This window comes from Sinohyriopsis cumingii, chromosome 1 (genome assembly GCF_028554795.1).
Source record: "Sinohyriopsis cumingii isolate HCF-2022 chromosome 1, ASM2855479v2, whole genome shotgun sequence".
In the NCBI taxonomy this organism is placed as follows: domain Eukaryota; kingdom Metazoa; phylum Mollusca; class Bivalvia; order Unionida; family Unionidae; genus Sinohyriopsis; species Sinohyriopsis cumingii.
Window position 1 is genome coordinate 178,268,406 of NC_142961.1, and position 25,926 is coordinate 178,294,331.

General features: G+C 36.4%; 1 protein-coding gene across 2 annotated transcripts in view; it reads right to left on the reverse strand.

Moving 5' to 3' along the window:
* Positions 1 to 13,833: 13,833 nt before the first annotated feature.
* LOC149808460 (ribosomal RNA processing protein 36 homolog) overlaps positions 13,834 to 25,926 on the reverse strand; it is a 32,856-nt gene continuing 20,763 nt past the window's right edge. For both annotated transcript variants that reach the window (XM_089977617.1, XM_089977626.1), the window contains 4 exons: positions 23,352 to 23,456; positions 22,882 to 22,956; positions 19,622 to 19,739; positions 13,834 to 14,427 (listed from right to left, as the gene is read on the reverse strand). In XM_089977617.1, coding sequence (XP_089833743.1) covers positions 14,288 to 14,427; positions 19,622 to 19,739; positions 22,882 to 22,956; positions 23,352 to 23,456 — 438 coding nt within the window. In that variant the 3' untranslated portion in view covers positions 13,834 to 14,287. The remainder of the gene's footprint in view (positions 14,428 to 19,621; positions 19,740 to 22,881; positions 22,957 to 23,351; positions 23,457 to 25,926) is intronic.

A 25,926-nucleotide genomic window follows, 5' to 3' on the forward strand; every position in this document is an offset into this window, starting at 1 on the left:
CAATCTTACCATCGAAGCATCGGACGTGCCCCGCAAGACGTGACTCCCGACAATGAAGTGTTGGTGTTTGAGCGTCTGTTCGGTACGTCCCCGACGAGGGCTGTCCCCAAGAAAAGTGGAGAGTTGACCGTAGGAGATTGGGTGCGCATTGGCAAAACCAAACGCACTTTCGACAAAGGTTACTTACCTAACTGGACAACCGAATTGTTTCGCGTCACTGGACGAGTACATGGCCGTCATCCTGCCGTCTATAAATTGGAAGACATGAACGGAGAAGTACTCAAAGGAACGTTTTATTTGCCCGAGTTACAACGTGTCACCAAAAAAGAAGACGACGTGTACGACATCGAAAGCATTCTCGAACGCAGAACCCGTAAAGTGGGCAAACGACGTGTCAAAGAAGTCAAAGTACGTTGGAAAGGATATCCACCCAGTTTCGATTCTTGGATCGACGCTTCGCAAGTCATCGACTATAAAAAGAAGAAGTGACCATCATGCCCTTTCACACAGCAGCAGACGCAGCTACGTCAATCACTCCTCCTTCCCCTAGTTCTTCTGTGCAAGATTTACAAAAACAACCCTTGTGGGTGTGGTGTGGAGAACGTGTGCCTAAAACGCAAATCGTCTTTTTCTGCCAAATCTTCGTGGTGTATTGTGTCATCGGGGCAGCCATCGCCAATTTGAGTTTGCAACAAGGAGACAAACAATTGTGGACCATTTTATTGAGCAGTTGCATCGGTTACCTGCTTCCCAATCCCTCCCTGAAATTCTCCTCGAACGGGAACGTTGTGTCCAGTGCCAGTGCCAGTCACCACTCCAACATCCACAACCAAAACCCCATTTTGGGCGGAGACACGCCTCTGACATCAACTAACCCCTCGGACAGCCACAGAACTCTGGAATTATGAGTCACCAAAACCAATTTTACTTAACCTTACCCAGTGACAGTTCCATGGAGGTGTTTCCCAACAACACGTTGTGCTGTTACACGGCCAAATTACCTCAGGCCATCCCCTTAGATCACGAAGCCCATTGGGAAGTGGCTTTGGTAGAAATGATTCACCCGACCCAAGTCCAGAATGTCATTGACGATCAAAGTAAATTTACGGTGGAAGTTTATGACGAACCATTGCAAAAGTGGATGAATGACAATAACAAATATCCCCATAAAAAACAAAACAAAGTCAATCCAAAGTGGACCGACTATGAGTTGTTCATTCCCTCAGGCTATTATTTTAGTGGTCAACATTTGGTCAGCGCCATATCCTCCAAGTTTAATGGCGTGTTTGGGGAAGCTTTTAAGACTTTCAAGTCCAAAGCTGTCACCCTGGAATACCACAAAACAGCTCGTCGCTTCCTGATGAAATTTCCTGAGGGAGAAAAAATCATGGGTTTCTATTTCTGTGATGAATTGTTTGACATGTTGGGTGGTAACGTAAAGATGAGGAAGAAAGTAGAACAAACACTAAAAGAAAAAACCGTCATTTACAGCAACGAGTCTTTTGGCCAGTATTTTCATGCCCCGGTAGAACTGAACCAAGGACTGAATTTGATCTTTGTGTATTCCGATGTGGTGGAATACAACGTGGTGGGACACACCTCCGTGCCGTTACTGCGTGTCATTCCTTTCAAAGTGGACTCTGCCACAATCGCTGACGAGGAAGGTGGAAACACTTACCACGTCCACCGCGAATTTGTCCATCCTCACTATTTGCCGGTCGGCAAGTCGTATTTGGACACGGTCAACATTACTATAAAAGGAGATTTGGGACAAAATATTCCATTCACCAAAGGAAAAGTCACGGTGAAACTCCATTTTCGAAAACGGTTCTCTCACGACTCGTAAGTAAGTCATGTATCCAGTGTACCGAGGGGTTGCTCGACAGCGAGGACACGGTTTAGGAGACATGTTAAAATCGGCCTTTCGTTCGGTGGCTCCAGTCTTGAAACCGATGGTGACACGCGGATTGCACGCCTTGAAAGATGCGGCACTGACACAAGGCAAAGAATTTCTCCAAAATGTCATCATCGACAAACAAAACCCTAAAGAAGCCTTCATGAGGGCAGGCAAAAATGTCTTGCTGCAAACGGGCAAAGACATTTTAGGCCGACGAGACACACCTATAAATGCCCTGCACGCTACCGAGTCAAGCATTCAGCAAGGACAAGGCAGAAAGAGACGACGAAGAAGAAAACACCCTTTCACCAGACTTCAAGCGAGAAAGGCCAAGAAAAGAAGAACCGTTCGAGACTTAGACGTTTTCGATTATTGAAACACAAAACAAAATGATGCACCGAGAGTCTTGCGCCTGTTCCAAGACGGAACTGGATCTGTTTGCCATGCCCCCCACCATGATGACCATGCAAGAATCCCAATGGGTGGAATTTCTTCCTATCTCCTCTTTGACCGATTCCGCTCCCATCGAGTTTGAAATCAAAGGACAACCCGAAGATTACATCGATCTGAATAGCAGTTACCTGTACTTGAAAGTCAAAGTAACCGAAGCGAACAACGATGCCATAGACAATGCTGATGCAGTAGCTCCCGTCAACAATTTCATGCATTCCTTGTTCAACGAAGTAGACTTGTACTTGAATAACAAACTGGTCAGCAGCAGCATGGATACTTACCCTTATCGAGCGTACCTGGAAAATCTCTTGACGTATGGAATAAACGCCAAGAATACTCATCTGGATGCTTGCATGGTATGGAGACCTGACCCAGCAACTAAGTTCAACGCTATTGTACTTGCTGCGGATGCTGCACATTCAAAGGGATTTGTAGAACGACGAGCGAAAATTGCTGGAAGTCGTAGTTTAGAACTGATGGATCGCTTGCATTTGGACATGTGGTTGCAAGAAAAGTATTTGCTGAACGGGGTGGATGTCCGCCTGAGACTGAATCGCAGCAGTGCCGCTTTCCATTTGATGGCTGCTAATGATGCCACTTATAAAACCAAAATCCTAGAAGCCAGACTCTACGTGCGTCGTGTGGAAGTGTTACCTAAAGTAGGTAACGATATCAGTCAGACGTTGAGCAGAACGACGGCCAAGTATCCGATCCGACGCGTGGAAGTGAAAACGTTCACCATTCCTGCTGGACATCAATCCATGATCCAAGATCATCTGTTCCAAGGACAGTTACCCAAACGTTTGATTGTTGGTTTAGTGAAGAATTCAGCCTTCAACGGAGCCTACCACGAAAATCCTTTTGAGTTTCAACATTACAAAGTGTCCAAGATTGAAGTCAGTCGCGACGGCAAGACCTTGTGTACCCGGCCTTTAGAACCTAAATTTGGTGACGGGAATTATTTGAGGTCGTACTTGTCCCTGTACGAAGCTACCGGACAGTTAGGAACCAACACCAGTCACGGTATTACGTACGACGATTATGCAGGAGGCTACGCTTTGTGGGCTTTCGATTTCACTCCAGACCAAGGCAGCGACGAGGGACATTTCCACCCTATAAAATCAGGCCAGATTCGTGTGGAACTTCAGTTTGCACATCCAGCTCCAGAACACACAGTGAACGTCATCCTGTATGCAGAATTTGACAATACCATAGAAATCAACAGTTTGAGAGAAGTCATTCTAGATTACTAGAAGTCATGGAAGACTGTTATCCCTCTTTACCTAGTGAAGAAACTTTGGAGATGAAATGTGAGGAAACTGTGGAAGAAGAAGTGATCATGATGAAGTCGAGATGGCCAGAACAAGAAGCCCATTTAGTCTCCTGTTTTGCCAAACACTTGGTCGACAAAATAACAGAACTGATCAAGAAAAACTGCTATGGATGTCAAAACGATCATCCCAGTCAAATTCAACACGATAAATGCCTAATGTTGAGTCAAGAAGAAAAATTGGACGAGTATCTGGACGAAGCTTGGAGTCTCATCTCGAACAAAGACGTGTTGCACCAGTGGTATAAAGACTTGCGTGAACATTCTTGTCCACCATTAACTACTCAAGAGATCCATCGTATCGAAGCTCTCCTGAATCAGAGTGAGGAAACAGAACGAATAACCGTTTATTCGTCAGACATTTTCAAGCAAAAAGTCAGGATCGAATTGACGACTTATTATTACTTGTGAAGAAGAAAACCACAAAACAATGGATACCTGGGAACTTTATTACCTTTTGAACCACAGTTCGTATACGTCTTCTTGGAATCCTGTCGTCTGTGCTAAAGATGAACTCCCTCATCGCAAACCTCAAGACCATCAAGCTTACGTGATCAACACGGACGACAGTCATCTCCCAGGAACCCACTGGGTAGCCGTCTACTTTCCTCAAGAAGGATGTGTGGAATATTTCGATTCGTACGGATTGCCCCCTTTGGAAGACGATATCATCGACTTTATGAGAAGAAATGCTCAAACCACCCGATTCAATAATGTGAAATTACAAGGCACAGATTCCTTGGTGTGTGGACAGTACTGTGTGTATTTTCTGCATCATCGCAGCCTGGGCTATTCCTTAGAACATTTAGTGACTCATTTCGATCCTCGTTCTTCTGCTAGAAACGATGTGAAAGTAGATCGATGGTTTTGTGACCATTATGCTTATCTTTTGTCTCAAGCTAGGAAACGTAATGTCCATCAATGGCCTAATGATTTCCAACAGTGGAAATCACAATTTCATTCACAACGTTGTCAGCCTTGTTTAAAGTAGATTGTCCATTGAGAAAAAATGTTAGTGATTTGAAAAAAATGGTTTGATGTTATAGTGTTGGATTATTGTTAAAAAATGTTAGAGTTGTTGTTTAGTGTTAAGTGATTTTTGAATAAAAAATGTTGTGTTTTGAAAAAATGCTTTTGTCTTTTGTTTAGCTATAAGAATGTTGAATTGATGCTCTTTCATTTCTTACTATCCCTCTCATGACAATCACTGAACGTTGCGAATCGAAAACCGTGTGGGGGATGTTTTCCTTCACGTCCGCGCTTTCACTATAATAACCGGGGTTGTTTCCAGTCTAGCCATCCATTGTCGACTCATCCTCCTAAGAAGATGTGCTCCAAACTAGCTAAGCTCAACGAAGCCTACGTGAATTTGCATAGGGTCAGACACAGTCTGATACCGAAGCCAGAAGAAATAGAGAATGTGAGAATGTTAAAAATCACTGAAGACCTGATAGAAGAGCTCTTCAGAGAAGAAGTGAACAGGGAGAAAGAAGAATGGACGGAGAAGTACAGACTTCAGAGACAGCAGCAACAGCAGCAACAACAGCAACAGCAGCAACAACCTGAACCTGACAGAGGCTTTGTCGATTGTCGTATCGACACCAAAGAGTTCTTCTTCTCTTTCCGAAGAAGCAGACCTATCGCCAGAAAGTCTATCCTCAGAGGACATCGCATTCTTAGAAACTAAAAAAGAATGCCATAGCAAACAAAAAAAACAGCCCTTTTCAGGGCTACCCCAATACTCTAGAAAAGAAGTAACGATCGATTTGCCAATGTGTGTAGGTAGAGTAGTGTGAAAATAAACACTAACTCTTTTTAAAAATGTGAGGGTATGTGTTGGTGTGTTTGTGTTTGTAAGAGCTCAAGTAAGTTGGTGTGGATAGTAGATTAAAATGATATCTTTTCTTAGTGTTTGAGGTGTATATTTGGAGTTAAATTGAATTGCTTTGTGTATGTGGATAGTCTATTGAAGTGATTTATAAAAAAATTTTAAAATAGTGATGGGTAGCATAAAAGAGTAAGTGAGTGTTTCTTTTAGGTCCGCGTTGTTGTTTTTTTTGGTCATGATCTAGGTAAGATGAATTTTATGTTATTAGGGGGATGTTTTCCTTCACGTCCGTGCTTTCAGTATAAATTGAAACTCATTCGGCAGTCCAGCTACCCTTGTTGATTGATCAACACCAAAAAATGAACACGAGACTTGAGAAACTGTTGGAGCTTCATGTGCATCTGGAATATGCCAGGCGCATATTAAATGAACTGGCCGCGGAAGCCATTGTCGAGGAGGGAAGGATAAGAGAGGAGGAAAGAAGAAACAAAGAAGAGGAGGAGAGAAGATATAAAGAAGAAGAAGAAAGAAGATATAAAGAGGAAAGAAGAAACAAAGAAGAGGAGGAGAAAAAGGAGAGAAGAAAAAATTTCAAAATCCCAGAGAGCGAAAATTGGGATTCTGAAGCGACATATCCTACCTCTGCTCTCTCCCCCCAAAAGGTAAAAAGTAACTGGGGGATAAGATGCGTATGTGGCGCCAGGCCTGGAAGGTGCCACCATTAACCAGGTGCCCATGAAGTTCCAAACAAAACAGCCCTTTTCAGGGCTACCCAATACTCTAGAAAAGAAATAACTATCGATTTGCCAATGTGTGTAGGTAGAGTAGTGTGAATATAAACACTAACTCTTTCTTTAAAAAATGTGAGGGTCAGTGTTTGTGTGATTGTGAGTTTGTGTTTGTAAGTGATAAAGTAGATTATGGGTTTCTTTATTGTTTCTTAGCAAATGGGGAGAGTATAGTTTGGGTTATATTATATGAAATGAAATGAAAAAGTAGGGGATGTTTTCCTTCACGTCCGCGCGTTGTTGGGTCATGATCTAGGTAAGATCAATTTTATGTTTTTTAGGGGGATGTTTTCCATCACGTCCACACTTTCAGTATAAAACTAACAGTGTTGGCCATTGGAGCTCATTCTACGGAATAAGCAAACAAGAAGATGCCAGCAGCTTCAGCTTTATACAACGATCTTATGGGAAGTTGGTATTGGATGGTAGATGGATTGAGTGTAGCAGAAAGGGTTGAACAGGAATGGAGGTATGAAGTGACAAAAGACTTCGTCACAAGACAAGTAAAGAGCCTGCACTTAGCCGTAAACATCGTGAAAGAAATGATAGAGGATGAGGAGAAGAGAATCAGAGGTTTAATTAACCCACCGTATGTCAAAGTGGGTAAGTTAAAAGAAGCAATAGATCATGTGACAAGTGCAAGGTGCTTTTTAGAAGACGTTGTAGAATGGACAGATTGGTGTTTCGCAAAGTGGGGGTTAGAAAAACTTAAGAAAGCTGAAGAACTAATGAGGAATGTGCTGACCAAAGAGGTCAAGAAGATCAAAGAAAAGTGGTCCAATGAAAGAAAAGACGAAGAAAATAGAAGAAAAAAGGATGAATTCGAAAAACTGAACACAAACTGGATGAAAATCCAAGAGAAGTTCCGGGCCATGGGTCACCCGGACTGGCTGCCGGAAACAGAAAAGAAGAAGAAGAAAGGAATGATGGACAAATTAAGAAGATGTTGGAAAAAGTTAAGAAGATAAAAGAAGAAGAAGAAAAACCCAAAGGTCCTTTTCAGGGCCAGCCATATATCTCGAAAAGAGATAGCCTTTCCATTGCCTACCCCTTTTTTTATTTTATTTTTTTATAAAAAAATAGAGACCCTCCCTGTTTCAATTTTACATAGACCCTATACAGTCCCAAGGGTTTATGTCCATGTTAAATTTACATAGACCCTATATTGTCCCAGGGTTTTTGGCCATGTTAATTCCCATAGACCCTATATGTTCCCACGATTTTTCTCCATGTTAAATTTACATAGACCCTATATTGTCCCAGGGTTTTTGGCCATGTTAATTCCCATAGACCCTATATGTTCCCACGATTTTTCTCCATGTTAAATTTACATAGACCCTATATGTTCCCAAGGGGGTCTGTAATGATAAATCCCATAGACCCTATAAGATCCCCATTAACTACTCGTAGTGGTTACTATCATTTACTTCAGTTAGGGTGAGATGTAGCCGTGTCTAACAGCTTATTGCTTTGTGCAGAATGTTTAAAAATAGGATTGAGACTATTTTGTAGGAGTCCCAGTTCTTACAGCTGCATCTTTAATACCAGTTGAAGATGTCGCTAGTGCAAAGCACCCAGATATCTGATTGATCTGCCAAGGTGTAGAGAGGCTAATATATTGAAACCTTGGCTTGCAAAGATGATGGATTTGTAGCACCAAGTAAAACAAAACCTAATGGCTTTTTCACAATTTAGCAATAGAAAGATGCCAGTCCTACATTCCGTTGCTTGTCTAATTTGTTACTCCTGCTTTAAACTCTTGTGGACTGACTACAGGACATTCATTTGGCATGCAAGTGATGTGCAAGCATACAATGCCACCATTATCATCCCTATTTTGGACTTAATTGCTTCTCTCAACAAGCAACAAGCTCCTCAAAAGTCTTTCCAATATTATGGAAGGGAACAAAGATATTGGTAAGAATTGAAAAGTCTGAAATTTTGCTCATAGCAGACTGTGTAAATGATATTCTATCAGTACATAGTATGCTGAGCTGAAGGAAGTTATTGAAGTAAAATGCATTGAAATTAGGCATCTCTAAGACTCTAAACATGAGGTAAAATGCATTGAAATTAAGCATCTTTAAGACTCTAAAGATGATCTTTAAGCTTTATTAGTACAAAGAAGTCAATGTGGAATCATAATACATCATTATTTTGTGTTCTTTTTAGTATGCAACATTGAGAAAACTCTTGTGATTCAGTAAAAACCTGTATATAAGACATTACACAAACTGTTCTGAATAGAAAGGTGTCTGGTATATACTGACCTTAATTTCACCAACAGAACCTAACTGTCTCATTTAAAGTCATGAAACTACAATCTGACAGGCTGATTTGAATTCTGACTTAAAATTGGGCAGTCATATTTCTTAAGTCTATACTTAATTTACGGTGAAATTGAGTCCTGGTAAAACAAAAGCTCTGTGACTTCAAATTTATTTGTGATTAGGAAATGAAAATGTAAACTTGTATCTAATTATAAAAATATGTGTAGTGTACCAATATTTCGGAGTTGCCTTCTTCAAAGTCAAGGTCATGGCTTAAATGTTAAGTTACCCGTTTCCTTTCCACTCTACAGCAATTTCAGATTAAAGGATGAAACTTGGTATATTTACACAACATTACTAGAAAGCATTTCTTTTTGGTCGGTTGGGTCACAATTTTCAGTGTAAAATTTATGGCTTCATATTTTAATTTTCCATCAACTTTTCTTTTGGCTCTGTAACATGAGAGATTATAGTATGTAACTTTGTAATAATCATAAAGTATTCATACTGGGATAATATCATGAGGGTTAAAGACATGGCTTATTATTTTAAGCTTTCCCTTCTACTCTTTAATATTAATTCTGCCTGAGGGCATGGATATTCTTATATATATATATCATCTTTAGAAGATATGTTGTGAACGACCTCAAGTTTCCCATCTTCATGGTCAAATTCAAGGTTCACTATTTCAAGTTTTTCATCTCTATTTAAGTGTTAATCTTTAGAGCTGCTAGAAAGTAAATGAAACAAACTTGGTATTGATTAGCAACTGCTTTGTTTACCCAGCTGAAGTCTTATTGCCAAGGGTAGTATCATGGGGTTCATGTTTAATTTTTCCATTACACTTTCGTTTCTACCCCATAATTTTAGAACCATTTTAGAAGAAGGGATGAAACTTAAGAAACTCTATATTGTCATGTTAAGGTGTTTGGCATACCACATTGGAGGATCCTGTTTTCATTCACGGTCACATGTCAATAATTTAGGTTTCAGTCACATTATCTCTATAGCTTTCAAACTTAAAACTTTTTTTTAGATAAATGGATGAAGCTTACTGTCATAACTAGCTGTGTTGTCACTTGTGTCACATATTTGGGGTCTTGTCCTCAAGGCCAAGGTCACAAATCACTGTTTTATGGTTTCTTTTCAGTATGATATTATAAAACATGCTTGAGGAACAGAAATAAACTATAATACATTTATGTTTCTTAGTTTGGTGGCATCTCATATATCACAGTTGAGATTTAATCTTCATGGTCAAGGTAACTGATCGATGGTTCTTACTTTCTGGTCTTTACTTATAACACTCGTTAAGATAGGGTTATGAAGCACGAGTAACTTTCCATACCTGTCCAGTAACTTGACAGTTCTCTCTTTAAGGTACATTAGATTTCATTATTCTTAACATTTGTTTGTTTCATTTAATTTCAAGGTCACTGATCGATGGTTCTTACTTACCAGTCTTTACCTATAACACTCGTTGAGATAGGGTTATGAAGCATGAGTAACTTTCCATACCTGTCCAGTAACATTCCCATACCTGTCCAGTAACTTGACACCTCTCTCTTTAAGGTACATTAGATTTCATTATTCTTAACATTTTTGACCTCATCATGGTTGGAGGCAAACCAAAATTAACTGAAGTTGCTTGTTTTGATTCCTTATGTGATATAAAATAAAATGGGGTTTGTTAATGCATATTTTACTCAACTTCTCACTCAACCATTGACTACACACTCATGTAAGATCCTAAATTTACAGTATATCAAGTGTTACTGTTGGCGACTTAGGAGGGTGTACAAAGTGTATTTATTGTACAGGATAAATGCTCATTCTCAGATGTCTAAATATATAAACTGGTAATATTATGGCTACAAATTCAGTTGTTACTGAGTGGATTTTGTCAGTAATTTTTGTTAGTTCACTTCTAAAAAAGTTATAATTTGTTCTGTAAGAGATATTGATTTACATATAAACATAATTATTCATAATTGTTTACATTTTACTTCTACCATTCATGGAAATAGGTGGAATGAAAGACCTTCTTCCTCTTTAAGCACAATCACCGATGATTCACAAAAACTTAAATATATGGTTAAGCATGTAAACAAAGCATAAAAGGGGGTAGGGCTGAAATGTCAGGGTTCTACTCAAGTTTAAGTAGTCCATTGTGACTTACTTTTCACATCTCCTTCATGGCATCAAGGTTTAAGATATGTCCTTGTATCTCTGTGAAGTTTATGTCAAAATGGTCATGTAGGTGCATTTACTCTTTTTAAATAAAAATCATTTTTTTAAAAATGTAATACTAATATTATCTAAACAAAGTCTATTAAACCCAGATTGTTGATTGCCCTGAAACCATAATGTCATTATTAAATTTCCAGGCAAATATTTATCTCTAAAGACTTTAAAAAAAATAAATTCTAAAAATGACACCCATTACTGAAATGGTTGGCACTGAAATCCTAAACATTCAATAAAACTTATACTAAAAATGCTGACTTACCATAGATTTTTGCATTTTGAAAAATTAACTAAATTCCAAGGGGGAAAAATCATGGTGTAACAATTTTTAACACTTGACAAAGGTAGGAATGAAAGTATTTAAGTACCAGTGTTATTTACTGGTACACGGAATATAGTTTCTGAATGTTAGAATGTAGACAACAAGAACCTACTTGACTCTACTGTATAGGTTCAGAATGGTGGCAAAGGAGAAGAGGATTAGAAAACACAGGTTATTTGCAAGTAATATTGATAGTTGTTTTGCCAAGGATCACAACATTTATTCTCACTTGATCTTGATTGTTACTGTTAGACTGTACAGATATGTGTAAATGCACTACGATTATCAGAGGTTTTTTTTAACTTTTAATGAATGTGTAACCAGTCTGGATAATGCTACCCTAATTCCAAGAAATTGATGCTGGAATTCTGACAAGTTCCTGAGTGTGCTAAATAAAATCAACCTTACTGGGTAAGTCCACTCTTAGGAAGAAAAATTGTCAAAATGTAATATTAGACAGTTTCTTCCACTGAGAGGGCTCACCTTCCACTTTTCAAGTACTTACAAGGCTAGCCTTCCAAGTTTATCAAATCATGAAAAATACTGTATTGGGTAATGAAAATAATTTGTGATAAATCATAAAAGAATTGGCAAAAATGCATTCTAAACAAGGAATGGAGAGGCTCGATTAAAGCGAAGCAAGCCACTTAAAACAAAAGGTGTACAATGACTAACATAATGCTGATCGTGTGAACATTTATAACACATCAAATGTTAAGCATAAGCTCTCCTGCAGTCAGTGGGGGTGAGGTCTAAATACCATTGAATCGTGATTTGTTTTACTGTTTTACAGTTCTCATCAACGATCAATGGAACAAACATTTCACTTAACAACCTCAGGATTCAGTATATATTTATCACTTAAACATTAGAAATAGTTTATCTCTTGTCCAATATTTGTACCTAAATACTGCTATGGCAAATACTATCCTATTCAGGCAGGCCCCCACCAGCACTACAATGTACACTTGATGGATTCTGGTTTGCATTTTAAATAATTGCTTGTAATTCGAGGTTACCGATCCTGAAGCAGGTAAGTACCAGTGAAATTAAAATGGAATGCAGAATCAATGCAAACGAAATGCCTAATGCATCTGAGATTGAAAATAAATTAATTTCAGACTGCCACAAAATTTCTATGGTTGAAGGCTTGTTTCAGATTATCATACATGATAAGTTTTCCTCCAGAGATGAAGGGTGTTTCCCATCCCTCCTGCTACTCAACTGAAATCTCAAACATTTATTAAAAAATTTGTTGTCCATAAAAAAAAAATTCCTTGCTTCCAGTGTAGTTTAATAATAATACTGCCTGTGATCACATAAACATAAACTGTTTGATCATGGCAAGATAATTTAGTTGCTATGTTTAATCAGGGAAAGACACTTTAGTTGCTATGTTTAATCAGGGCAAGACACTTTAGTTGCTATGTTTAATCAGGGCAAGACAATTTAGTTGCTATGTTTAAGCAGCATAATACAATTAACGCCCTTTTGATGATTTAAGTGTTTGAAGTTTATAGAAAAGGATTTTACTGTAATTGTGATCAGAAGTACTTCTGAAATTATTCTAGAGATTTATTGACGAAAGAGGTTAATCAGCATAAAACGGTGTCAGTTGGGCTTTGGTGTAGTTTGACAAAACATCAAAATATAATCAACCAAAAAACTTCCAAGAAATTTAGAAACGGATGGAAATGGGAATTTCAGTGGTTGGAATTAAGTTCAAGACATGAATATGCATTCTGCCCTTCCCATAAAGCTGATTGTAAAATCTGCTACAACAGTAAGACTAACGTAACACAACATGCAGCATATTTAAGCATAATAAATGCAACAACACAGCCATCAATGAACTCCCATGTTCATTGAAATAATGTCTATAAAGATATATGTTATATAATAGATATATGTGTTAAAATATGAGACCCTGTTTGCCAGCTTTAGAGCCGAAGATGTCTGTTTATGGCAGGAGATCATTTCTCCAGTATAGTCAGAATACTGTTCACTGACTGGAAAATTGCAAGAAAGTTCTCGCACAGACGAAAAATAATTGGTCCTCTCCGAGATAAGAAAGCTTAAGACCTATGCCACAACAAAAATTTGCATTTTAATTGAATATCATTCCACTTATAAAGTAAGTTTTCAAGTCTATTAATGGCCTAATCTGACTTCTCAGTTTCATCATATGTATACATGATAATCCAGGATCACAGGAAGACAATTTTTCATGCCCTACAAGCTGTGACATCCATACAAGACAGAACATTGTTACAAGGCAAACATAACAGACACTGTTGTGATATATCCTCACATATGGCTGTATCTGCATAATATATGAAAGTGATGTAATACAATTTGCTGTTAGAGCTCTATAATTGCATCTTATATATAAACACCCATATTTGTCTTTCTTTGTGTTCTGGTTGCCAAACAAAAGGTCATGTCATGTCCTTTAAACTTGCTCATTCAAATCTTTTACTTTATTTTTAGGTTGAAACTTTCTTTTATGACTCCCATGCAAGGATAGGCAGTTAAGTGTTTTCTTGATATTGTACTTATATTTTCTATTTATAGCAGATTCATGTCTTATATTTTATGAATTTTCTGTTTTATTAAAACACATTTTCAAAACATGTTACAAAAGCAATAGTTATCTCCCTTTACAATATTTATTAAAAAAATAAACAGAAAACCAAAGTTCAATAAATACATTTCATGTTTATTCCAAGTGACAGGAAATAACAGGAAATCATAAATGGGAGCAAATCAGTGCAAAATTAATGCATTTCTAAGACTGTAAAGTTTTTGTTTTCTTATTAAAAAAATGACATGATGTTAAACATGAATGGTGTACAAATGAAGTGTAAATGAAATGCAAATATGGCAAAGCCACCATTTTGTGTCTGTAATTGCTGCTCTGCTTGGAAAGCTACAAGAGGGAGGTCAAGAAAATGTGAAAGCAATTTTATTTTCGAAATGTATTCTTTTAGAGACATGATGCAAAAATTAGTTGCTGTTAAGAACTGGTATAATTAAAAAATTTGAAGCTTACTGTCCCTTCGATGTCAATTAATTCAGGACACTCAACAAAGACTTTCATCATTTGAGTCATCATTTTAATGTTGAAAAAGCAAGTAATATAATTCAGAGGTTCAGTGGTCAAATCTTCCTGGAAGTTTCTTTCTCTCTTTCTGGGCATTCTTCTTCCGTTTCTTGTTGAGGTATTTCTCCACTTTCCCTGATTTCTTCAACTCTTTGTACTTCTCAGCAAGCACTAATGTCTTCTTGTCAGCTAGAATACAAGATAAAAATGCAATGTTTTTTTAAAAACAATATTTGATTTAGTGATTGGGTAACTGACTGAGTGGTGTTAATGGCACATCAGCACATGATGGCTATTTAGTTCTTTGTATATATGAGATTTAACAGTATGTTAGCACAACACTGGCTATATGATGCTTATTATTTAGTTCTATGCAATGGAAGACACTGTGTCAGCAGAACAGTGGATGGGTTGAGCAGAATTCAATGCAACTGTCCCACATGCCACCAATGAACAAACCTTAAAATAGGACCAAATACAGTAACATTTTGTTTCCAATAACTTATCACAACAATCATTATTACAAAATAAATATTAAGTGCAAATAAAGTGTGCAGTCATAATAAATTCTTCTTGCAACATTGTCAGCATCAGTGATCGATATGCACTAAGTAATCTTAAAGAACAGGTCTAAGATGGTTAGTGTTGAATTGGGCAGCCAAGGTTTCAGGTACACATAGAAGTCTGAATCCCATCCCTACGGACAAACAGAGTTTCAAAATCAATAACAACAAAATCTGAAAGCTATACATGTATGGCCAGAGGTAAAACTGGACATGTAGTTCAGAAACTTGCAGATTGTCGAATTAAAATAATGTATAACTAGTCATGTAGGAAAAAATCTGTTTTGGAAAGTAAATATTATTCAAACGTATTAATCTGTTGCAATTTTTCATTAAATGACCTTACTTGATGATGCTTTAGTAACTGGTATTCAAATGTATTAATCTGTTGCAGTTTTTCATTAAATAACCTTACTTGATATAGCATATAGTCAGACTTTTCCTTGATTTTATAACTCATTAACTGTCCTACATTTTTACTTCACACTTCACCATTTAATCTATTTTTGTCAGGTGACTATTAATACTTTAGGAAGACATTTTAGTCCATGTGTCCATATGAGATTTGGTATGTCCAGTTTGAATTTTTCTGATCTTGCCAAAGGAATAAAGTTTTAAGAGGCCTCATGTGACGATGAATTATTCTATATTTAGTCAAATCTGCCAGACTGGCATAATTGTACCCAATTTAACTGCCCTTTTCAGGATCCCTTGTTTCAAAATAAGTAAAATTATACTCATCAGATTTTTTTGAAGACGAGAAAAATTGATAATGTTCTGATTGACATATGACATGCCAAATACAAAGATCACTTGGATTGTTAACTAAAAAGAAAATCACCATCAGATGAATGGCTTATCACCCACCAACCATGGACAAAAATGTAAAATCAATATAATTTCTGCAATTTCAAGTTCAGTGGCCTTGACCTTTGATTAATCACACCATCAAAATGAAGCTATCCTTCCTCAAACATAATGCATCAATGATGTTGATCAAAAGTGCGGGAAACTTAATGAATGAAAACTTGTCATGGGGAACACAATATGACAACTTTAGCTGTGACCTTGATCTTTGACCTCTGTTCTTAATAGAGAGGTACCTTTTCCCAAGTGTAGACTACCTGTACAATCTGAAGAAAGGGTTATCCAGGAAACCTGACGTCATTGGACAGAAACCAAAATAATTACAATGTCTGCCCAAGTGCCTCAACCTTTCATTTCTTTGTCTCAAAATCAATAGGGAGTTGCCAAAGTTTAGTGTACCTCTAATGTCTGATGAAAATTATGTCAAGAAAATTTCACTTAACATACAGAAATGAAAACTACACCTTCAGTTCCAGTGATCTTGCCCTTGAATCTAGTAGTACCAATAGGCTTGTGACTCTACTCATCAGTAACCCACATGAGGTTCAAGGAAAAAGACCACAGCAAACTAAACATAGGTTGTGGTCACCATCTTGTATATAGATGGACACTGCTATCACTATATCAGGTTGGGAAGATGAGGCATGTTATTGATAAATTACTGACGCTCTGCTATACTTCATCATTTATGAATAACGGCTTACACAAATGAAAAGATCTTGTATATCTTACTGTTAAAATGCTACATTTAGATTGACAGTTGGGATGCTGATGCTAAACCTTCAATCTCCAACTCTGCACAGATATGTAAAATATCAAATTTAAATAAAGTTGCTAAATTTGCAAAATTGTCAGAGGCCAATTAAAGTAAAGTGCAACCCTGATATAACATAAATTCAGATATAACGTGGTTGTGGCATGGCTCCCGAAATTTCGTATATTCATTCGCACATGAAAAAATATTTTTTGTTCAAAGCACATGAAATAGTGTATAAAAATTTATTATTATTTTGGGGAAGAGATCACGAATGAATTTGAATAATATGATCGTGGCATGGTTTTTGAAATTTTAAATAAATGTACATGTATTTTTCTCATACTGGGATTATTTTTTTTAAGTACGAGAAATAATGTGTAAAACATTTATTACCATCTTGGGGAAGAGTTCGCGTATGAATTTGAATATAATACGATTGTGGCATAGCTTCTGAAATTTAACAATTTCACCAGGTTCTTGAAGTGTTATGCCAAAATAAACATTATTGGAAATGTTACTTATTACTGATCCATGAGTAAAGGTGGTAAGTCTTCTTTGTGATTGTCTTCAATTAATACTGTATAATAATAATAATGAGGACTTTGTATAGTGCCTAATCTTTAGAAGCTCTAAGTGCTTTACAACATTAGACAACACCTATAAGATGTTGTTATGGGGTTTAACGCCATTTTTCAGCACAAGATAGGCTATACATGGCGGCCAGTATTAATGGTGGAGGAAGAACCAGGGAAAACCCCGGAAAGAACCACCGACCCACGAGAAGCTACCGGCAAGCTTTCTCACATATCCACATTGACCGAGCCCGAGACTCAAACCCACGTAGACAGAGGTGAGATGGCAGTGATCCGTGATGGACAGCGCTTTAGACCACTCGGCCACTCGGGGCCCCTACACCTATAAGATAAAAAACATATAATAATATTATTACAAAAACAAACACCATGAAATTAGAAAAACATTAAAAAATAAAAAACATGCTGAGAATATTTCAGATAGGAAACATTATTAGGTCTTTAAGTTTGTTCTTGCAGAAGAAATAAGTGAGTTTTGAGAGCCCTCTTGAATGTGATCACTGTGTCTTTGTGTCTAAGTTCAGTGGGCAATTCATTCCACGTTGCTGGGCCTGGTATGCAAAAGAACGCTGTCCATATGACTTTGTTTTCATACTTGGAATAATGAGTATACGATTTTCAGAAGAGGAGCATAAGTATCTTGCTGGTGTGTACACATGGTTGAGGTTGGATAGGTATGTTGGACTAGAGTCTGATGGTGAAACGTAGCACAGAGAACAAATTTTGTGTTTGATTCTGGATCAAATGGATAGCCAGTGTAGGGAACAGAGCAGCGGGGAGGTGTGCTCTGATCGTGGTACTCTAAGTATGATCCAAGCAGCTGTGTTTTGAACTTTCTGAAGTTTCTGGAGTAGATATTGAGATGAACCAGACAGAATTGAGTTACAATAGTCCAGTCTTGAAAGTACTAATGAACACACAAGTGTTTTAGGGGCATCAACTGAAAGATATTTGCGAATTGAGCTGATGCGTCTCAGGTCAAGATATGCAGCCTTACATATGTTCATGACATGTTGGTGCAATGTGAGAGTACTGTCCAGAGTAACACCTAGGTTTCGTACTGATTGTGTGAATTTAATGTTGGCATTGCTGATATTTATTGTTTGAGGTAAAGGATGTGAATGAGAAAGTCTTTGTGTTGTGATCAGAATGGCTTCAGTTTTATCATCATTCATCTGCAGCTTGTTACATGTCATCCATGATTTCACATCAGAAATGCACCTCTCTACACCTTGGATGGTAGCATCAACTTCAGTTGGGTGGCTAGATTTTTATATTTGGGCGCCATCAGCATACAATTGGTGAGACACTTTGTGATTGTCTTCAATTAATACTGTATACAATCATTGCTCAAACAATAGCTAACATGTGTTTCTTCTTTAACTGTATACACAACCAAGCAACTGACAATGTGGCGGTTGATAAAAGATTCTCACAATTAAACAAGCTGGGATTGGCGGTGTTATTAGACGCAGTCAGATGACCAGTAATTAATGTCCACTTTATTAGCTGGAAACTGAAAGGCTATGAAATTGTACATGCATTCAGCTTAAAAATTTTATAAAAGTGACTCGTGACCATTGCAGGCCTCCTGCACTTATTTCTCGGGTTTTACATGTGTATGGTGTTTGCTTATGAACTCGTTATTAATTTCCTGTTTTTTCTAAAAATATTTTACCGTTATGAAAGAGCAAGTTCACAAATGCAAGTCATTCTCTGCACTTTGCGCAATGATTAGTATAGTAGTTTTCACACGTTTCTTTCGATATTCACAAAATCTTAAGTAAAAGTTATATGCACACTGAAAGCATGTGTTGATTGTTAATTATTCTTGTTGTAGTTCAATCGAATAGGTGTACAAGCGTTAATCATTGGAAATTTACAATGGATAAATGTACAAGGAAATTCATGTGAGAAAACTTTAGCAGTATGAAATTTGTAAAGACACAGTTCATAGACCCTGGAACATAATGAAGCATACACATGCTCTGTCTTTCTTAACCTAATTTTGCAGTTAACTTTTCCCACTGAATTCAGACACAATGATCTGTGACAAAATTATTGAATAATTTAAATATGTATGCAATTTTTGCAAAGGAATTACATTATGGATTAATTACAAGCCCTGATGGTATGATTTCATATGGCAAGTAAACAGTGTTAATACTCTGTTCATGCTATATATTAGACATTGAATTCAGACACAATTCCATTGCAATTTTTCAATGGAATTACATGCATTATGGATGAACTGCATGCCACGATGGCACACTAGTAAATGGTGTTGATACACTATTCATCATATACATTAGACATGAATACATGTATATGTACCAATGAGTTGTTCTCTGGAAAAAGTAAAATACTTGTAAAACCCCACATTAACATGACCCTGCTATTAAAGAGTTCCAATTTTTTGGACTCCAATTATCGTGTTATAGCGGAGTTGCACTGTATTTTTACTTGCATTCACAATTCAATTTCCAAGTTCTGTTCATTATTGTAAAAATATTGAAACCTAACTAGAACAGCTTCCCATCCTTTCTGACCACTAACAACTTATATTTGAAGTAGTTAGCATTTGACCTCTAAGTTGAACTTACATTTTTTTAGAAAATATGGATTTTTTCCCTCTTTGACTCTCTCTTCTTCTTTCTTCTTCCATTCACTTAGGAGTTCAGTCTGCTTCTTTTTTTGTAACATGCTTTGTTCCTGTTGATTCTGAAGTGCAATTTCACAAAAGCTGAGATATGAAAACATAAGATTTACATAAAGAATTATTTTGACACAAGTTAAATTTTATACCTATACCTTCTTACATGTGAACCTCCCAAACAGAACTCAAGCTTAAGGATATCTGATGTCCCTCCCATCATTCAATGAAATCTACCATATATGCAAAATTTACGAAAAATTTAATTTATTCCATATTTTTTTCACACTTTGGTTCCAACATAGTATATTGATGGTAATAATGTCTGTGGTCTCATGACTGTGAACTGGCCTAAGCTGACAAGACAATATAGTTGCTAACTTCAAGCAGCATAAATTAATTAACATCCCTTTGATTCTGTTGATAAGGTCAGTTGGCTTCAGTGTTTTAAGATTTTTTCTAGATGGATTACACTGTGTGTGAGTAGAAGTAATCCTCAGTATGTTTGGATTACTAATGAGCTAAATCAATCAGCATAAACTAAACAATAAATTCCATTAAGTGCATGTGAAATGGTACAGACCACCCAAGTTTTACGCTGCAAGTGAATCAGTGTACCACAAAATATAAAATGGAATTTCAAGCCCTCTCTGCTGGTTTTATGAAGTTACAATTTTACATCCCGACTGAGACTTCCCAAGGGGTGAATGGTTTTATGAAGTTACAATTTTACATCCTGACTGAAACTTCCCAAGGGGTGAATGGTTTTATGAAGTTACAATTTTACATCCAGACTGAAAATTCCCAAGGGGTGAATGGTTTTATGAAGTTACAATTTTACATCCCGACTGAAACTTCCCAACGGGTGAATGGTTTTATGAAGTTACAATTTTACATCCCGACTGAGACTTCCCAAAGGATGAGACTTAAGTCATCATCAGCTTCTCTTCTAAACTCAGAGAGAATTTGCCTCAATTTGGAGTTTCTCCAAGACCCTATAAATAACAAAAAGACATGCACCATACCTACAAGATTTCTATCTATCACAGTACCACAGATGACCCAAAAATTTGCAGTGGTGATTGAGAACACATTGACAACATCTGATTTAAAGGATCCATACATTAACACTTGAAACTCCAAACAAGAAATCAAAATCACAGTTTCTGCTCAACACCTATGTCATAAAAACTGGTGTAAACTGGTTATTCTGACTTCTGTGTAGCTGCCACTGAAGGACTTTATTTATCGCATGATCTTTTTCTATCCTCAAAAAAAAGCTAGACTGATATTAAACTCAGTTATCGGATCATTCTCTTTATAGATACTTTTAAAGAATGAAATATTTCTGACTACACAATACAAGTATGAATGGTTGTGTTTACATTTTGATTATAACCCATGCTTATTAAAAAATCTTACAAATTTTTGTCACTTTAAATTTGAAATATTACTATGGGTACAGATATGTAGGTTTCAGATGAGGAATATGCACTGTGTGAGACAAGTGGAAGGCTGGGATACATATCGGCACTGGCAGATCAGGGTCTAGGCAGTTCGTTAGTAGTAATCAGTAGAATGAACAACAAAGACCATAATCTGTTTGTGCATTATGTAAATGCAGATCCATGTCTAAGCTGTCTGCAATTGGACTCCAACTTATAAGCAAGTAGTCTTTGAATAATGTACAGTCAGTGACTTTAAAAGGCACTAATTGGTGTACACAAGTCTATATTTATGGGCTGGTGTCCCTTACTTTTAAAAAGGGGCCTGTAAAATTGTCATCTACATAAATATTAACAATGACAATGAAATTTTAAAAAAGGATTTACATGTGTGTGATTTGCTTTTTTAACGTAGTTTTAAAACCATTTCAGTCATATCACTACAATGTCTGTAGTGTGGAAGTTCATAGTGCTGTCTGGCACTGAGGCATCATGCCACAAACTTATAAAAGGACTTATAAGATGGTGTCTTAAATGGGCAGGTGTCCTTTAAGTGAAATTGACAGTGATGATTAAATATTAAAAAGGAATATATAAATAGGTGTCCGTTATGAGCAGGTATTCTTTATTCAGATTAATTCACTAAAGTAAGTTTCACTAACACATTTTATTATCTGATACAAGAAAAATAATAAAAATACATTTTGTTGTGCTTTATTTGTGTGTTTAAGATTATTCATATTGCTTGTAATACAGCCAAGAGTAGATACAGGTTGGCAGTGCACACAGCACTACTGACTACAGGTAAAGACAAAGAAAAAAAAACCATTTAGAATTATTAATTTGGGATCATTATTCTTGCAGAAGACTCGCATAATAATAACTTGTTCACTGTATTTCAAAATCTCAATTTAATGTCCACTGGTTTAGCTAACATCTAAAAACTGTGTATGATGGTGAAAATCTTTGAGAGATTGTTTTCAAAATTGTTAAAATATGCTCCAAAGACTGAAAATAGTTTTATGTCAATTTTAAAGTTTTCACTCTGCAAAATGCATTTTTCTCAAGGAAATACAGCTATAGATATGTTCGTAAATGGAAGGGACTCATTCTATGTTAAGCCCACTTTTATTTAAGAAACATTAACACTTGATCTGTGTGTGTGTGTGTGATTTAGATTTTTAATGTAAATTTACCCATTTTTCCTGTCAAATACTGCTATTCTGCAGTGTGGCAGTTTATAGTGATGTCTAGTGCCGAGGCATCATACTGCAGACATATAGCATGATGTCCCACCCAGTCACATTATCCTGACACCAGGCCAACTGGTCTTAGTACTAACCTCTTAATGCTGAATGCCTAGCAAGGCAGGACTTAAACACTTAATCTAACAAAACTTTAACACTGACTGCAATCTAGGGTGTGGATGGAAGTATGGACAGATGAACATGCACAAGTAATCATTATGTCAAACTTCCACCAAAGCTGGCTTAACAGAAATAACACTCCAAAATATAATTGCTGTTTGCAGTAGTATGTATCAGAAATTTACCACATTTAGCAATATATAACACACATCTTAATGTGGACAGTGTGGACCAAGATTTGTTTCCACATAATACACTGGCACATGAGGGTCTATGCCACTTGTTTTATATTAAAAACAAATCAAATGGTCTGGCATCACATTATGTAATGGAAAATCTGAATCTATGTGTTGGAAGCTATTTCTACAGGTTGGTATGCAACTGGAAATTAAACTTACCATTCTATTCACCAATGCTTGCATATTTTTCTTCTTCTCTTCATTTTTCTCTTTCTTCAGCAATACTTTCACCTTCTGTAAACAGGAATAAACAGGTGTCAGAACAATAAATCAATGCTTGGTTTAATGCTAATTGTACCCAGCTTCAGGGTAATATTGTCAGACACTGACAAAGTGCTATCACAGTCGCTATTAGGGCTAACGAAGCTCTATAGGACTTTATAGACTCGCTTATAAGCCGAGTCAAACATAAAACAACAAAGATCACGATTTGCCATAGCAAAATGCGCATGCAGATCAGGATCTATGGTGCTTGTTCTACTAATTACGCCTAAAAAACTGTACAGATCCAGATCTACCAGTGCATTATGTGATGGCAGATATGGGTCTGTGCAGTTGGACTTGTCATGTGAGCGAGTATATACAGTTCTATGCATGCTTAACCTGACCACCAGATTCTGCCAGCTTACCTCTTTCTCCTTGGCTTTCACATCATCCAGGAAGGAGTAGGCTTCTTTGAAAAAGGTCTCATTATATTGGCCTGACAAGTCATCAAATCTTGGATCACGAGCAATCTGAAAACCAAGTAAAATTTATTATTTTTATGCATTTTCAAAACTATTTTCATTAGCAGTCAGCAGCCATCATAAAAAGCTCTTACCTACAATAACACTGTACAACTCGCAAAAAAATATTTTTTAAAGTGTTGCACTGATACAGGCTTACACTTCTTGATTTTGTGCTGCATGCTTAAGAAAATAATGAAACAGCAATAAAAGAAAAATAATTCTTATTTAAAAAATTACTTTTGATGCACAGCTGGACCCACATCAACTTGCATCAGACAAATATATATATATATATATATATATATATATATATATATATATATATATATATATATATATATATATATATATATACACACACACACACACACATGCATAAAACATCAGACAAGTATATAACGCATTTCCTTTGCCCTTGAGAAGCTATAAAATTTCTGAGCATTTACTATTTCACAATAGCATTATCAGCATTTAAAACTGATTCCTATTATAAGAAGCTCCACTAGAAAATATCATAATTAATAAAAAACAATCTCACTAATATACAATATATTATGTCTAAGGTAGTGTTGCACAAAGATGTTATGCTAGTATGAACAACTCATGTTAAGTATTGAAGGGTTTCTCAAACTAAAATATCATATGAGTCAATTTTCTGAGAAGCTAAAGAGCATGAAGCTGGAAATATGCTGATCAAATATTTTTCCAGGTTTCAGTGCCTAACCTGAAGTAACATTACAGATACTGATGGAGTGATCCAATGTTTTGCTTTCCTTAATTGGGGAGATTTAAAGAAAACAAGTTTTGTGCAATTACTGTCTACCATTTCCCATTTTAGCAGATTTATTTGTATACTTATGGCTTTTGATATTCCTCTAGGTGCAAAAACAGAGTGGTGAGTGTACCGAATTTTCAAATTTTACAATGCTTAAAAGAAAGTTGCTATCTTAGTCAATGTAAGAGCTCAACAGTATTAAAACATAAAAAACATCAAACTTTATGAAACTAGTACATTTTGTCACAGAATTGTAACCGAGTGGGTTTTTGGACTAAATGAACAAGCCAAACACAATGTGGGAAAGATGGAAATTTATGAATGAATTAATAATGATAAATATATGATGTAAAAATACAACTGAAAATAAACAAAACAAATATTAAATAAAATGAAGTGCAGATCCAAGAACCCTCATGGACTGCACATACCCGTTAAACAGTATTTTGTTCAACAAGATATTCACAAAATCTTGAACAAAATTATAAAGATTCAAAAATAATCTTACACAAGATTCAAAATACTCTTGACACACCTAAAGATTCAAAATAATCTTGATACAACTTAAGATTCAAAATAATCTTTGACAAACCTAAAGATTCAAAATAATCTTTGAAACAACTTAAGATTCAAAATAATATCTGACACAACTTAAGGTTCACAATAATTTTATCACGACTAAGATTTACAATAATGTTATCACAACAGACAGTGTTGTTCTGGAAGCTCCAGATGACTCCAAGAAACTTTAGACGGCTTCATACAGCTTCGGACCGCTCTAGTTATATTCACAATAACATTTCATATAAATTCACGGCTACAAACACGGTCAGCTACCATAACAGTCAGCTACAAACGGTCAGCTACGAACACAGTCAGAATCATCTTCAAACACAGTCAGAAACAGCTTCCAACACAGACACAGCTGCCAACACAGACACAGACACAGACAGACACATCTTCAAACACAGTCAGAAACAGCTTCCAACACAGTCAGTAACATCTTGAAACACAGTCAGAAACAGTTATAATAAAACCAAATGGGACATAATAGTTTCTGCATAATTTCTAGATATATGATAATACTTTAAAAAAATCTGCGTTGTAATAACCACATTGTTACGCGATAACACAGTACAAACCGAATAAGCTTCGCCTATCAAATAAAAAGAATGTAAATTTAACACTTACCCCTATGGCTGGAGAATAAAGGAGAGTGTATACTCCTTGACGTGATCTAAAAACGACCAGTGTGGTTTTTCATTGATTCGTCTTACTTAAATCCATAGGAGAGTGAGTACAAGTCGGGGTAGAATACCCATGCATATCATGTTAGTCATGATACCTGACACAAGTAATCTGTGGCTAGGTACATGTTAATACAGTCGCTTACCTGGAAAAACACATTCACCCTATATAACGTTGTACGTATGTACAACGAGAAATAGTCTAATTGTTTTTAAGACAAAACCAAGTTATTTCTTTGCCTAATTCAGTGACACATTTTTTCTTAGTTTGATTCGGCAAACCTCTATTGCAATCAGCCTATAAACCTCCAAAGAGTAAGTAATAATTTCCTTTTGATAAAATGCATGGGGTTTCACTTGCAGCTTCATGTGTCAAGTTTTGACTCCTGAAGATTGCAACATAATTACAGACATAAATAATTCTGAAAGTGACATAAAGTTTATGAGAAAGCAT